Source organism: Centruroides sculpturatus, unplaced genomic scaffold (assembly GCF_000671375.1).
Source record: "Centruroides sculpturatus isolate CEXI.00-Female unplaced genomic scaffold, Cexi_2.0 scaffold766, whole genome shotgun sequence".
NCBI classification, from domain to species: Eukaryota; Metazoa; Arthropoda; class Arachnida; order Scorpiones; family Buthidae; genus Centruroides; species Centruroides sculpturatus.
This window is the reverse complement of record NW_019384954.1, coordinates 269,885-285,492: the sequence shown is the minus strand read 5'-3', so window position 1 is coordinate 285,492 and position 15,608 is coordinate 269,885. Positions and strand designations below refer to the sequence as shown.

Sequence of the window (15,608 nt, the reverse complement as noted above, 5' to 3'; positions counted from 1 at the left end):
AAGGAATAAATAGGAAAAAGTGTTCCTTAGATTTCTGCCGCATCTCGAAGAAATATTATTAAAATTCAAAACTTAGAAAACAATAAAGGATCAAGAATACAATTTACATGTTATAAATCTATAATGCATTATTATAATTTCGAATTTTTTTTATTGTTTTCATAAGGCGTATAGTTTAAACTGTTATAAAAATATTCAATAAAATAAAATGAATTTATAAATTCTAGTTAAGAGTATAATAATTAAATGAATTTGCTGCCCAAGTTGAGAGTAGAATCACAATTCAAGTTAAAGGAGAATCGAGTGAATTTGCAATCAAGTTAAAGGCATAGTAAATGCAATTTGCAGTGCAAAAATATAATAATCGAGTGAATTTACAATAGAAGTTGTGGATATAAAAACGAAATAAAATAAAGAGAAAAATCGTTAGTAGAAGCAAGAAAGAAGAGGGTGGTTTCGAGTGTCAAAAGAATGCAGAATTCTGCTTGAACATCAAATTTTCTAGAATTCTGTATTAGAAGATGTAAGAAGTTGGAAAAATATTATAGAGATTAGCAAAATTGAAAGGCGCTCTTCACTAGACATAACGATAAACGAGCGTTCAAGAAATAATCATTATATATACATATATATACAAAAGCAATTAGGTTAGTTTTATATAATTATGGGAGCGAAGAAGAAGCACGTGATGCGAATTGCTCGACAATGGATTCTTTGGCAGTAATTAATGAGCGCCTCGGCTATCAAACCCAATAAGATGTCTCGACGTCACAGGGACGAGTGTCTTCCATTGGCTGCCGTCGACGGGAGGCACCACCTGATCGGCGGAGACGTCCTCCACTATTTACCAAACAAACCGCCATGTAGGCTGAGTGACACGGCAGCTGACTCCAACGCTAACTAGACCTAATTAGGCTTGTTGCTTACTTTGTGTCGCACCGCTGCCTGGCGGGAAGTCCGTAATTATAGTCGCAGCCATATTTAGTTCCCCCATTTATCTCTTCGAACGTATTTAAGACTTAATTCCATAGCACGAATGTCACCACCCCCGAATAAACAGATGCGGGGATAGGAATTCACTCTCCGATAACAAAAATGTATACATAAGCGAAGAAGGGAACCCCGGGGTGAAGAGTAGGGAAAAAGTTTTCTAAAATAACACCCACGTCCTGTTGGCGACTCGTTCACCAATGGACGAAAAACTGGTCCTCTAATCTCCTGGATAAATAGAAGGGGATGAAGATATTTCAAGTTTACAAAGAAGGAGCCTTAGCTTACTTCCTCTACAGTAAACCTTCTCTCGGTTGTTCCCAAACCCGATACCGACGGGGGTTAGAAGCCTAGTCCTATTGGGATAATTAGAGTCTTTCTGTGTTGTAAATGGTGCCCCTGTCACTTAGTATAAGCTGAGGGTTGTCAGTGATCCGTGAGTGTTAAGTTAGGGTGGGAACCGTCCCCCTGTTTAAGCGGGAATGGTGTGAGTGGGACTAGTCTATTGTATAGTCTTTTAGAGGGGGGAAGAGATTAGGCACGTAATGAACTGGTCCAAAACTCAAAGTAAACACGGAGTGTATGAGAGCGAAGGGGGGATCCGTCGTCTCCCCCGCATTGCTCTTCCACGCAACACGCGTTAGCACCGAAATTAGGTGGGAACGGCCGAGTCTATCGGGATAGCAGCCAATCGGACGGCGGCGCCAACCGGCAAACATTTCATTAAAGGTGCTCCGTGTCTGGTCTGGTCGCTAATTGCGTTAACGGGATATTTGCCCATAGAACAGACGTCCCCAGTTGGACCAGTGCGGTAGTGGGGGCGTTGTAAGCGGGACGAATCCCGACCTGCGCACATACCGAGCAGTCTAACTCCTCGGGACCGCGACACGTGCGAGTCTCGAACCCTCGGACAGCGGACAGATGAGAGAAGAAAATTGCCAACCGATGGAGAGACAGTCTACAGAACGTGCTCCAGCTAAGGTCTCGTTGTACAGCATAGAGAGGCTGCTCAATCCCAGCAAAGAGTGCTACCGCAGAGATTCTCCTTCTACTACCACCCCCAAGTCGTCACTCGCTCAACTCCCCGACGTTTTAGACTTTAGTGTGCACAATAGAAGTGGTAAGTAGACCCTCTTGACTGCCATCGAATCCACTCGGATCCTTGGCATCTAGTAAATTCTAAACAACGTTTTTCCTTTGTCACATCACTTCTCTTCTACTCTTCCTCTTAACTCTAGACTAAAATCTTCATTTCGGACTATTACTGATTATTCGTGAGTAGTTTCTATACTTATAAAACATAAATCTAATCTTTCCTAGCCTTTAAATGTAGTCTATCATCGCAAACTCCGATCCAATTAAATTAAGTGGATACGAAACAAATTAATCGAGATTAATACGTACAAACAAACGAAATAATTGTATAAAATAGTTAAAATTAACACATATTCCTCTCCAAAAATACAGCTATAGATTATTATTATTATTATTTCATAAGAACAAAGCTTAATTATTTCACGTAACATGTATTTTAACGTAGAGAACCTTAAAGGCAGATGGCTACATTTATACTTTTAATCCTAAACAGATGTTTTATTTATTAAAATATAGTTACTTTTAAATAATCTTTTTTAATCTGACAAATTCTAAATTACGATCTATTGAAAAGAATATAACAATTATTATTTTTAACACAACTTTGTGTTAAATGTCGGGATGATTACTACTTTCCGGATCATTTATTGTTCGCATCATACATTTTCCCAGCTCATATTCTGTAATTTATACTTTTATAACAAAATAAATAAAATATTTCTCATCTTATCAGTTTAAATATTTAATTTTTCGTGTTAAAATTTGAAAATTTCCTTCTATTTTAGCGGCACTAACAGTATAAATCCCTTCATCCTACTTCACGTAGTTTCTCCGTGTTAAAGTTTGTATACATTTTAATGGAATTAACAGCAAATAACTCCTTATTTTAGCTGAAAAAAATAATTTTTAATGTTAAAAAAAACTGCATTTCTGTATCATAACAATAGAATTTCTCTTAATTAAACTTTTAATTCTAGAATTTTGAATTGATAAAACTTAATCGCTAGTGCAAACACATGCAACACACATGAGATATTTTATTATTAAATATAGCGAAGTAATAATTGAAAGTAAAGTTTAATCATTATTATATACATTTTTTTAAAACTCGTTATTCATTCAAAAATCACAGTAAATTGCTTCATATTATCTTTATTATTATAATTATTTTTATGTAATTAGAGAGCAAGGACAGGATTGATCTTAGAGAAGTGGTCTTAGTTCATAACAAGGATTGTATAGTTATGCGGATTGTGCAAATCTTGGTCATTTCCTGTTATTTTCCTGTCCTATAATAATAAAAATGACTCGGAACCTGATTAATCTGGTTCAGTTCAGTGGGTATCTCGAATGAAGAAGATTCCTCTTCCCCTCGTACTGTAATTACAGTCTACTACATTAAGTATCAAGACAAATAAAAGCCTTCATTACTTTAGAAAGGTACTTCTTTCGATCGCAAACAATTTGCTAAATAATTTCTAAGAAACTAAATTAATTAATTCGGTTTATAAAAGTGTTCTTGAATTACGTAAGAGCGGCCATTTTCTAATAGAACATCTCTTTATTATTAATATTGCATAAGATTTGGATGTTCTTAATGAAAGTAATATCCGAAACTCTGCTTTGTTAATTGAGTTGTAAATTGCTTTTACAATTAAATTAATCTAAGAAATATCTTTTATTTATTTTCTATTTTATTTAATCTATAATATAATATATCATAATTTATATTTTCATTATAATTTCTTTAACTTCCTCTTACTTATCCTCATCAATTTGTATCATTGTTATATTTTCAAAATCCGTGATGTATATCATAAATTAAATAATTTCTGTAGTAAATTTATATTATTTTTCTCAATTCTCATTATTTAATTTAGTATATTTACAGTTTTAAGTAGTTAAATTCTTGTTTCTTTTCAATATATATAAACTTATCCCATTTGTTTTCTTTGGAAAGTTAACAGAAGATTCAAAACGGAGCACAGAGATAGAAAATACATTTAGTACATGCACATGCCTATAAAGGACATGTCAAGTTATTTTTAAATTTGTTTTAATTAAGTGCTAAAGAACGAACAGCTTTGTACATTCTAATTAATCTTCTGATACGTTACTTCTTTCTAGATTTAATTTTATAAATTTTCTAGCAGTTTTTTTCGGGAATATTTGAAAGAAATATTTGGCCTATTTAAATTTATTTTATAAATTACAAAAAGTATTATTAATTTTTTACTCTATTAACATAATAATTGTAAAAGTATAATGTTTAATGCGCGTTATATACAGTTCTATATACGTTTCACTTATTTTCCTATTATAAATATTTGCTGTAAATCTAATTGTGTTGATACTAATAATATCTCTATGTTTTCTTTTACTTTATAAAACTCTATATTTATTCTTTCATTAAGAATTTTTAATTTTATAAGATTTAAAATTCATTTCGTAAGACATTTTTATATATAAAACAGTTAAGAATGGATGCAGAAGCGGCGTGATGTTCGTGCTTTTTAATCAAATTTTAAGTAATAATTAATGTTTTTTTCCGTTTAAAAATTAATAAAATAAGTAAAACATTTTAAAAAACTCTTTTATATAAAAAATATTTAGGTATATTTATTACTAACATTAACAAATCGCATTTCATAGTTGCATAGGATAAATTTAGTTACTTTTAACGGATAATTGTACAGAATTATATGAAAAATTACTATTTAAATTAGAAATTTTGCAGTACTTTATAAATATCTGATAAGCACAAATATAGTTCTTGTATTTTTTCCCCCCTGTACACTTTAACCAAGAATTCACTATAGAATATTATAATTATCTAAAATATAAATTAATTTATCAGTTAGTTTAGCTTATAAGAACTATAATAAGTTTAAGAGAGGTTTATTTTTTGTATAAAAATTCTCTGAACTATTTGTATTATTCAATAATTATTGTCTATTTTCTCATATCCGAATGCGCTTAATTCAATGAAAGAAGACTTTCTTTAGGACAATTTTCTAAGAAATTTTTATTTTATTTTTTGATTAATTATCTGCAAAATTATATTATCTACATTATTAATTAATTAGTCTTTTAAATAAAAAAATATATTTAATTTTATATTAGAAAAGACTAGTTTCTTGTACAATCAGCATCTTTAATTTCTTGAAATTTCAAAAATATTTTATACATTTACAAAAGAAAAAAATGTATTAACATTGTATAAAATTAATCAAAATTCTATATTTTTCATTAAAAAAAATGAATAAATTAGTGAAATTTCCGTGTTTAAGTACAGTACGTGTTTATTAATTTAATATAAATGTTAACATATTGTACGAGTATAAAATTATACAGGCTTAATTTTAATTTAAAATATATAAATATACAGTATAATTTTTATTATTTAAAATAGATTTTGACACGTTTACAAAAATAAAATCCATGGGAGAAGAAAAAAAAAAAAAAACGAAGTGAAATGTATATATCTAAGTAAATTTTAGATGCCATTTTGTGGATATTTTAGTTGCTGAAAAAGCAATTTCGTTCGAGAGAAAAACCATTAGTCAGATTTTAATAAATACCGTCTTCTGGTCCTAACAAAAAAAATAAAATAAAAAAAATAGGGGGAGAAAAAAATCTAGAAGACAACAGAAACTCTGTTTGGATTGCCTGGCGGTGATAACAGAATGAACGATCGTAATTACTAAGCATCTGTGACGTAAGCGCGCACTACCCCTATTGATATTACAAAGTGAAAAATTGGGAAAGAAGGAAATAAAATAAAAATTAAAAATAAAAATAATAATAATAATAAAAAAAAGATTTTATTTTATTACTTGGATAATTTGAGACGAGTCAAACCATCAGCAATGTTGGACGTGCTAATGAGTAACTGGAAATGACACAGTCGCCTAACTGAAATTATTACTGGATAATTTGTTAGAGAGTCAGTTTTTGAAGCTCACTCGAAAGTAGATTTTGACGTTCATATTGAGAGATGAATGGGGACTGAGTAACATTACTAAAAGTTTTTAATTAACGGTGTTTCCGGAGTAATTTTGAAGTGAAATATAGGATTCCTCTTCGATTGGATACAACATTTCCCTCCCTTCTAAAACAGTTTTCGGGGAAAATAACGAAATTATCAAAACTTTTCGTTAGAATATGTTATTTAATAAATAAAATATTAAAAAAAAACATTCGTTTTATAATTATAAAATATTAATTGAACTTATATTTACGCAGGAAATGACGTTACGGCCTTTCAAGTGAATAGAAATACAGGAAGTGGTAAAGGATCTTCTGATGTTAAGTCTATAGAAAACGTAGGAAAAAAAGTATCTCAGGAAGAATCGAAACCTGAAACTAACTCGGAAGAAGGTGGAATTCGTGACAACGAAGATAAACCGAGAAAAATTCGACGTAGCAGAACTACATTTACTACATACCAATTGCATCAACTAGAAAGAGCATTCGAAAAAACACAATACCCCGAGATCTTAGAGAAGTGGTCTTAGTTCATAACAAGGATTGTANCAATTATCCGACCAACCCCAGTCCCCAATTAGGGCGGATAATCGAGGTTCTACTGTAATTATATTGATTTGTATTATAATAAACAATTATGATCAATATAAAGATCTTGAAATAAATAGAATACTTTTATTTTTCCTAAATCAAGTACTTTTTTTTTTAAATCAAAAATCAATAATAAACAATCTTTAAAGCAAATATTGAATACTTGCATATGCAGTAAATAATTAAAAAAATACAGTTTACTGAAATTCTAAGGTATATATTATTTTGCTTAACTTTATTTTATAACCTTTTAAGTATTGTTACAGTTCTGTTTCAAAATATATTTTCAAATAATAAGTACTGTACATCCTTAGATTATTAGCTGTTGTAAAGAAGAAATTATTTTTAAATAGAAATGTGGTTTAGAAGTATTTATTTTTTGCTGCAAAAATAATATAACTAAAGTGAATTTTTGATTATATTAAATGAAAAAAGCAACATTTTTAGCTATTATTTTTGTTTTTTTTTTATATCCTTATTCCTTCTTATCTCTTCTTATACCGGATACTGTTTCTTTTATTTGATATTTTCTTCCTGACCATTTTCTTTAAGCTCCTCCTGTTCAATTTTTGGTGATTCATACCAGACATCAAACATTTCCAGGATGATGCAGATAGCTTAAAGAAGATCAATTTTTTTTCCTCTTTTTTTTAAATAGTTGTTTATCGTTCAAATCTAATAAAATTTTAAAATAGCGAAATATGTTTCCTTTATTATTTTATAATTAGAAAACTGTGATAAAGCTATTAACTAAATAGCTAATAATGCACGAATCCGTCTTCGTTCGTATAACTCAATTAAAGTAATGCCGAACTGTCATAATAAATTTTCTCTATATTTTAATGGTAAAGAATGAATTTTGATTAATAAATCACCACAATTCATAGACTTTATCTTTTTACTAATTATTCTATCTTCTGTTGAAGTAAATAATTATTAAATAATTTTTATCTACTCGCAATTATATCTAGATGGGATGTTGGCCTAATCCTTCCAATTGAGTTGATGTTGGATTTATTTCTCTTGATTTATCAATTTACTATCACTTTTAATAGATTTTTATGTTTATTTACTGTTTATACGACTATTTTTTTAAACTACAGATAAAAAAAATCGCATTTCATAGTTGCATAGGATAAATTTAGTTACTTTTAACGGATAATTGTACAGAATTATATGAAAAATTACTATTTAAATTAGAAATTTTGCAGTACTTTATAAATATCTGATAAGCACAAATATAGTTCTTGTATTTTTTCCCCCCTGTACACTTTAACCAAGAATTCACTATAGAATATTATAATTATCTAAAATATAAATTAATTTATCAGTTAGTTTAGCTTATAAGAACTATAATAAGTTCAAGAGAGGTTTATTTTTTGTATAAAAATTCTCTGAACTATTTGTATTATTCAATAATTATTGTCTATTTTCTCATATCCGAATGCGCTTAGTTCAATGAAAGAAGACTTTCTTTAGGACAATTTTCTAAGAAATTTTTATTTTATTTTTTGATTAATTATCTGCAAAATTATATTATCTACATTATTAATTAATTAGTCTTTTAAATAAAAAAATATATTTAATTTTATATTAGAAAAGACTAGTTTCTTGTACAATCAGCATCTTTAATTTCTTGAAATTTCAAAAATATTTTATACATTTACAAAAGAAAAAAATGTATTAACATTGTATAAAATTAATCAAAATTCTATATTTTTCATTAAAAAAAATGAATAAATTAGTGAAATTTCCGTGTTTAAGTACAGTACGTGTTTATTAATTTAATATAAATGTTAACATATTGTACGAGTATAAAATTATACAGGCTTAATTTTAATTTAAAATATATAAATATACAGTATAATTTTTATTATTTAAAATAGATTTTGACACGTTTACAAAAATAAAATCCATGGGAGAAGAAAAAAAAAAAAAAACGAAGTGAAATGTATATATCTAAGTAAATTTTAGATGCCATTTTGTGGATATTTTAGTTGCTGAAAAAGCAATTTCGTTCGAGAGAAAAACCATTAGTCAGATTTTAATAAATACCGTCTTCTGGTCCTAACAAAAAAAATAAAATAAAAAAAATAGGGGGAGAAAAAAATCTAGAAGACAACAGAAACTCTGTTTGGATTGCCTGGCGGTGATAACAGAATGAACGATCGTAATTACTAAGCATCTGTGACGTAAGCGCACACTACCCCTATTGATATTACAAAGTGAAAAATTGGGAAAGAAGGAAATAAAATAAAAATTAAAAATAAAAATAATAATAATAATAAAAAAAAGATTTTATTTTATTACTTGGATAATTTGAGACGAGTCAAACCATCAGCAATGTTGGACGTGCTAATGAGTAACTGGAAATGACACAGTCGCCTAACTGAAATTATTACTGGATAATTTGTTAGAGAGTCAGTTTTTGAAGCTCACTCGAAAGTAGATTTTGACGTTCATATTGAGAGATGAATGGGGACTGAGTAACATTACTAAAAGTTTTTAATTAACGGTGTTTCCGGAGTAATTTTGAAGTGAAATATAGGATTCCTCTTCGATTGGATACAACATTTCCCTCCCTTCTAAAACAGTTTTCGGGAAAATAACGAAATTATCAAAACTTTTCGTTAGAATATGTTATTTAATAAATAAAATATTAAAAAAAAACATTCGTTTTATAATTATAAAATATTAATTGAACTTATATTTACGCAGGAAATGACGTTACGGCCTTTCAAGTGAATAGAAATACAGGAAGTGGTAAAGGATCTTCTGATGTTAAGTCTATAGAAAACGTAGGAAAAAAAGTATCTCAGGAAGAATCGAAACCTGAAACTAACTCGGAAGAAGGTGGAATTCGTGACAACGAAGATAAACCGAGNCAGCAAGTACAAATTAACTTTTGCTTTATTTATAGTTTTATAATGAGCTGTAGAATTTTTTTTTTTTATTCTTTTAAAAGAAATTTTACTTAAATTTTTAATGATTTATTAAATAAATAAATAAAATAATTCATTATAAAACTTTAAAAAAAAATTATTTTCCACCTTTTTTTCAATGATGTAAAATTGTTCGAAATGTAAAGAATTCAAATTTTATGATATCCTGCTGTTATCGATTCGGGAGAATTTCAGTTTTTTTTTTCTTTTAGAACATAAAAATGTAGTTTATTCTACGAAATAATTTTAACTTCTTTTTGATATAAAGCTATATATAAAATAATATTTTTTTTTCTTTTTATTTTTTCTGAAAGATGCGACTCGATTCATTCGAACTGTTTAGCATTTAAATTAAAGAATAAACTTGGGTATTGTTGGCCCTATATCGTTATAGGATTAGATTCTTAAAGTATATCGATCTGTATAGCGAGAAGAGAGAGAGAGAAAATGGAATTTATCAAATGCAAATGGAGCTCGAACTTAATTGATAAATCCCATTTAGAATGCATAGTGCAACTGATTCTTGTAGTTTTATAGATTTATTTTAATGTTTATATCTTTAAATTTTAATTTAGTAAATTTTTAATAGGTTATTTTAATTTTTTTCTTAAATATTTTGCTTCAATATTGGCTTTTTTTTCAGAAAGTAATTAATATAAGCTAGGGTAAGATCGAGAAATCCACAGTAACTAAAGATTAAAAGAAGATAGATCTTTAAAAAAAGAATGTTTATTATACTTCAAAATTCTGGCTTCTTAAGTGTATTTAAAGTTAATTTATACGGCGAAGATAAATTCTTTTTTCTAATTTTAAAGATAAATCTAAATGGATAATACTTGATTTAAATGTATTATCTTTAGATTTTATGAAATTTTTTGGGTAATTAGACTGGCAAATCGGCTCTTTCGATCAGTCGATATAGAAAATTTTAATTTATTTTTAAGGTAGATATTACATTATTACGTGAATAAAATTATAGGATAAAATAAAATTTGCTCAACTTTAGTTCAAAGTCTACAGTTGATAACAGTTTAATCCGAACCTTTTAATTCGCGTAGCGATCTTTTCCTACCCCCAGGCAAAGTAATGGAGGCAGAATCAATTACTTTATCGCTCAATTCACGGAAATTGTATCCATCAAATACCTAGCAATTTGCTACCCGCTCGAGAAGCACACTTTAGGACAAGAGAAGCCATTAGTCTCTTATTCACGTTATACATTGCCTACTGCATGCATCTATTACTTTATGGAAAGAATGAATCCATCCAAAAATGAATTATATAGAATTTTCCATCCCTCCCTATTCTCTCCTTTAATTACGAAAAAATTACATTTGAATATGATACTCCTTAAGTGGTTAATAGTGTGTTAATCGGATAGATCTACAATTATAAGAACGGAAGGAACAAATTAAAAGATAAATTTCTCTATATTCTAGTAAATTTATACAAATTTTCTCCATTTCAGATTGAATTATTATTGATTTTCTTGTATTGCTTTCGAAATTATTTAATAATGGATGCTAGAAAATGAATTTTAATTAGTAAAATTAGTTGAAAAATCTTCTTCTGATCTTCATGATCTTAAGTATAATTAATAAATATTCTTCGAATGTTTTCAGGATTTTGTAAACGGTTGTTACAAACAATATCAAATATCAAAATTTTTTGTTATGTCTTATCTTTCAGATATGAATAATATGTTCAGGAGCTACCTAGAAATATATATATATAATATAGCACTTCAAATATCCCCGAAGCTTCCTGAATACGTTATTTTATGTCCCTATATCACATAAAGATATATAGAGTCGCATAAGTTGTGGTATCTTAAAAGCACCTCTTAAGATTCTCCAACATCATCTATAAATATACAATATTAAATATATTGTCTATTTAAATTAAATATTAAGTACCTAGAGAAGTAAATACCCTTTAAAAATCCTCATATATGCAATTTATTGTCTGGAATTCATAGGAAATTAGAATTTCTGAATATATATTTAAGCGTACAATACTTTTAAACACTCTTAAATAAATTGTGTGTAACTGAATCTATTGTCTATACATTGAAATAAATTATTTTTAATTTCGAAATAAATAAAAAATAAAATAAAATAAATAAATCTCAGATTTTATTTTCCAATTCTCGCATCATTTGTTACTTTCTCTAGCAATTTAAGAGTAAATGGGGTGAAGTCGCCTATAGTAATTTTATTTGAAACAATCAATTTTACAAAAATGAATATGGATTATTCTATATAAACTAAAATAAATATTATTTTTTGTTATGTTTAGATGTTCAAAATTGGAAATGTAAATTAATTAATTTATTTACTTCTTTTTATCTAAAAATTATTTGTTTTTACTCCCCTTTTCAATGCTTTTGTGTATTTTTCTTTTTGCTAAAATTAACGATATTTAATGCTTATTTTAACCTTACACTCAGTTAAAAATGATTAGATAAAGCTATAAAATTTTAGTAATTAAACAAATATTGTTTAACTCTATATTCTAAGTATTACTGACTAGGAAAAACATCAACTAATTCAAAAAATTTGGCTATAAATTAAACTATTCGCCGTTCTTATCTATATAAAAAGGTATGTTAAGCAGAGTTACTCAATCTGTAGTCCACATCTGTGATTCTCGACAATGGGACAAGTGTCCGCAGGCAGACTTTAATTGATAAAAATTAAAACTTTGTTGAATGAGATTCACTTTTAATAATTTATTTCCGATTTAATTAATTATTTCCATATGTATTCAAACATACTTTTAGATTTATTATGTTATAAATAATACAATGTGTCCTAAATGTTCGTAATACCCACATAGGATTAAAAAGTAATTAGGCCTACATAATTTACAGTTTTTTTCGGACATTTTACTTGTCCTTGAGCTTATAAAGTTTGAGAAACACTGTTAATTAACTATAATTGTCTCCATTTCAATCCAGAGGCCTACGAAACGAGAGTTTCTAGCAGAAACTATTCATCTTATTTTCTTTAATAACTTAAATATTATATTCTATATTGAAATTTTGATGTTATATTTTTATAATTTACCAATATTCAAATAAAAATTTAAATTAAAAATGCTTTAAAATAGCATAACATTTATAGAATCGCTAACAAAAGTGAGATAAGGAACCGTTCTTCATCTAGAATTTGCATTCATAGGAATATTTTTACAATATAAAATAATATCTATTTTATTTATTATTATTTTCAGGACAAATTAAAATTAATTATTTGGCAAAAATATCGAATTAAAATATTGATTTTTAGTTATATTTCTGTAGTAAATAAGTATATATCGTAAGCGTGTAGGCCTATATAATGTATAGACTTTTTTAATATTAAAAAAAAAACCTTAAATTTTATTATATCGTTAGGATTATTTATAAAAAATTAAAGCAGAGATCGTTTTATGTATCGTTACTTTATTAATTTTAGTTATGTATTTGTATAGATCCTAAAGAATCAATACGATTTCTTGTACAGTACTGTACAGTTATATAATAATCGGCAATGGAAACAAAGTTAACGAAATGGGATTTATATAGGAAGCATGTAAAAGGTGTAATTTATTGAGTTAGTTTGTATGTCTGAGCGAAAAACTTTTAGGAAAACTCGCAAAATTTATTTATTTTATATTAATTAAATTATGTAAAATATTAAAAATTTTTATTTAAAGTTTTATCTGCTTCTGTCAACAGCTGGAAATTTATTACAATATTGGAATTTTCTCACTAATTCTGCATGTATAAAATTACTAATTTAGGAATTTAATTCGATTTTCTTATTTAACGTAAAGCATGATATAACCTTTAGTTATTTAAATTATATTATTAAAAATTATTAAAGTTTATAAAGGTTACTGATAGTATTAAATCTATAGACATTAATTAAGATTAAAAGATTTTTTTTTAAAAGATAGGACAATTTATACTTGCTGAATACTTATAAAAGAAAGGAAAAGATTTTTTAGCTTCATTCTCTTCCTTTAAAATAAATATAAGAGAAGGACAGAATTTCTGACATCAGATTTTTTTAGTAGATGCCGTACATTTGCTTCATGACTTGTGGAATTTCTAATATATATATATATATTTTTTTGTTTATGATTTAATTATTAATTTAAAAATTGTTTTCGAATATTGAATTACTTGTTATTTTTCTACGAATATAATAATTTAAAGGTTAATTCTTCGATTGAGAATTGTAGAAATGGCGAAGGAACGAAGCGTATAAAGCGCACAATACTTGATTTTTTCACAAAAATCATGGACTTTATCTTTGATTTTAATGAATATATTGATTTAATCGAATTTATTCTTAAGTATATTTTACTTATAAAAATAAATAATAGCCAATATAATTCGATTTTTTACTTATATTTAATAGAAACGACCGATAAATTTGTAGATATAATCTAATGAATGAAGTGCAATAAATTTTTATATACAGGCCTACTACTATATAATATTTCATATAGAAAAAGCATAGATCTAATTTATATTTTTAAGTATTTATATGAGATTTGGTAGGCCTATGAGAATTTTTATCAAATTTTTAATTTGATATATTATCTTTACTATTTTAACTTCGTGTTTAATGAATTGTTCTATATAATAATTATGAAATTAATTATAAACGAAACGTGTAAAATTATAACAAAATTAAAGTTCCCAATTTAATTGTATTTCCTAAACTGTTTAAGTAGCTTTGGGCTCTTTAATTTGTGTACAAATGCCTCATTAATCTGAGTAAAAAACCTTTCAAATTTCTCTCGAAAGACTTTCTAAACTAGCTTTTTTTATGTGAAAATTATAAAAATAAGTCCTTAGAAAAATATAAAACGTAAAAATATCAAGTTTAGAGCTTATAGAATATAAATTCGAATTAAATTCGATTAAAACTTAGAAATTAAATGTACATACAGAACGTGATGTGAAGTGTAATAATTAGAATATTTTCTATTAAATTAGATACTTATAAGATTGATAAGATTTCTCTGTCTTGTGTCTATGTAGGTGTGGTTCCAGAATAGAAGAGCCAAATGGAGGAAACGAGAAAAAGCCTTGGGCAGAGACAGTCCAAATTATACGGGAAGCGGCGAACCACTGTTGGCTGCCAGGAGCGACTTGTACTCGACACCCCCACCTCTACACGTTGGTAACGCTGCTGGTTCTCTATCGCTAGGACCGTCCGATCAGTTGTGGGCATCGGCATTACACACATCATCCCTATCTGGTCTCAGCACGCCTCTAGGACTGGGCCATATATTAGCGCTACACGGTACATCGGGCATCCCTCACGCCTTTCCACCTACAGCATCTCCTAGCACCGCCTGGTCTAAGGGGGTTGGTCCTCTCAGTTCTGCCCTACTTTCCATCTACATGTTAAATTCCGGTGTCGGTACTTCGACAACGTCATCCAGTTTGAGCCCGAGTGGACCACCTCCTCCGCCTCCTACATCCACTCTAACAAAATCGGGTTTTCTTCCCACATTGTGCAGCACATCGTTCTCCGGAGCTCCCGTTACTCCCGGTTATCTAGGACTCGCTAATATTGGAAAATCGGCATCATGCTCCAGTTTGGAACTACTACGGCTTAAGGCGCGTGAACAACAATCTTCTCCACCCCCTGCCACATCCAGGTCGGACAGTAGCCTAAGAAATACTAGAGAAATGGCCGAGTTACAACGCACGTGTATTTGAAAAATATTCCATACATTTCTTTTGTATATTCTGATGAAGTTAAAAGTAAAACTTTCGACTGAATAAACAGTTCTAAGAAACACACTTTAATGGACTATTTACACATATATATATTATATATAAAATTCTATGGCCAGAAGAGCACAGACTACTTGTTAATAAGTCCCTTCTGGTAAATAATGTGTTAATTTGCTCATCGGGAATTTACGTTTCTCCGATTGACTTTGATGTTCGTGACTTAAAAAAAAAAAAAAATTAAAAAATGTGGAAAAATAATA

The 15,608-nt window shown here is 28.2% G+C and overlaps 1 protein-coding gene across 1 annotated transcript; it reads left to right on the top strand.

Moving 5' to 3' along the window:
• Positions 1-1,706: 1,706 nt before the first annotated feature.
• LOC111632336 (retinal homeobox protein Rx-like) lies at positions 1,707-15,562 on the top strand. The gene is made up of 6 exons (XM_023376745.1): positions 1,707-2,110; positions 6,331-6,592; positions 8,638-8,699; positions 9,382-9,516; positions 10,033-10,130; positions 14,644-15,562. Exons 1-6 carry the CDS (start codon positions 1,912-1,914, stop codon positions 15,328-15,330), a joined length of 1,443 nt encoding a protein of 480 aa, XP_023232513.1. The 5' UTR covers positions 1,707-1,911; the 3' UTR covers positions 15,331-15,562.
• Positions 15,563-15,608: the final 46 nt, after the last annotated feature.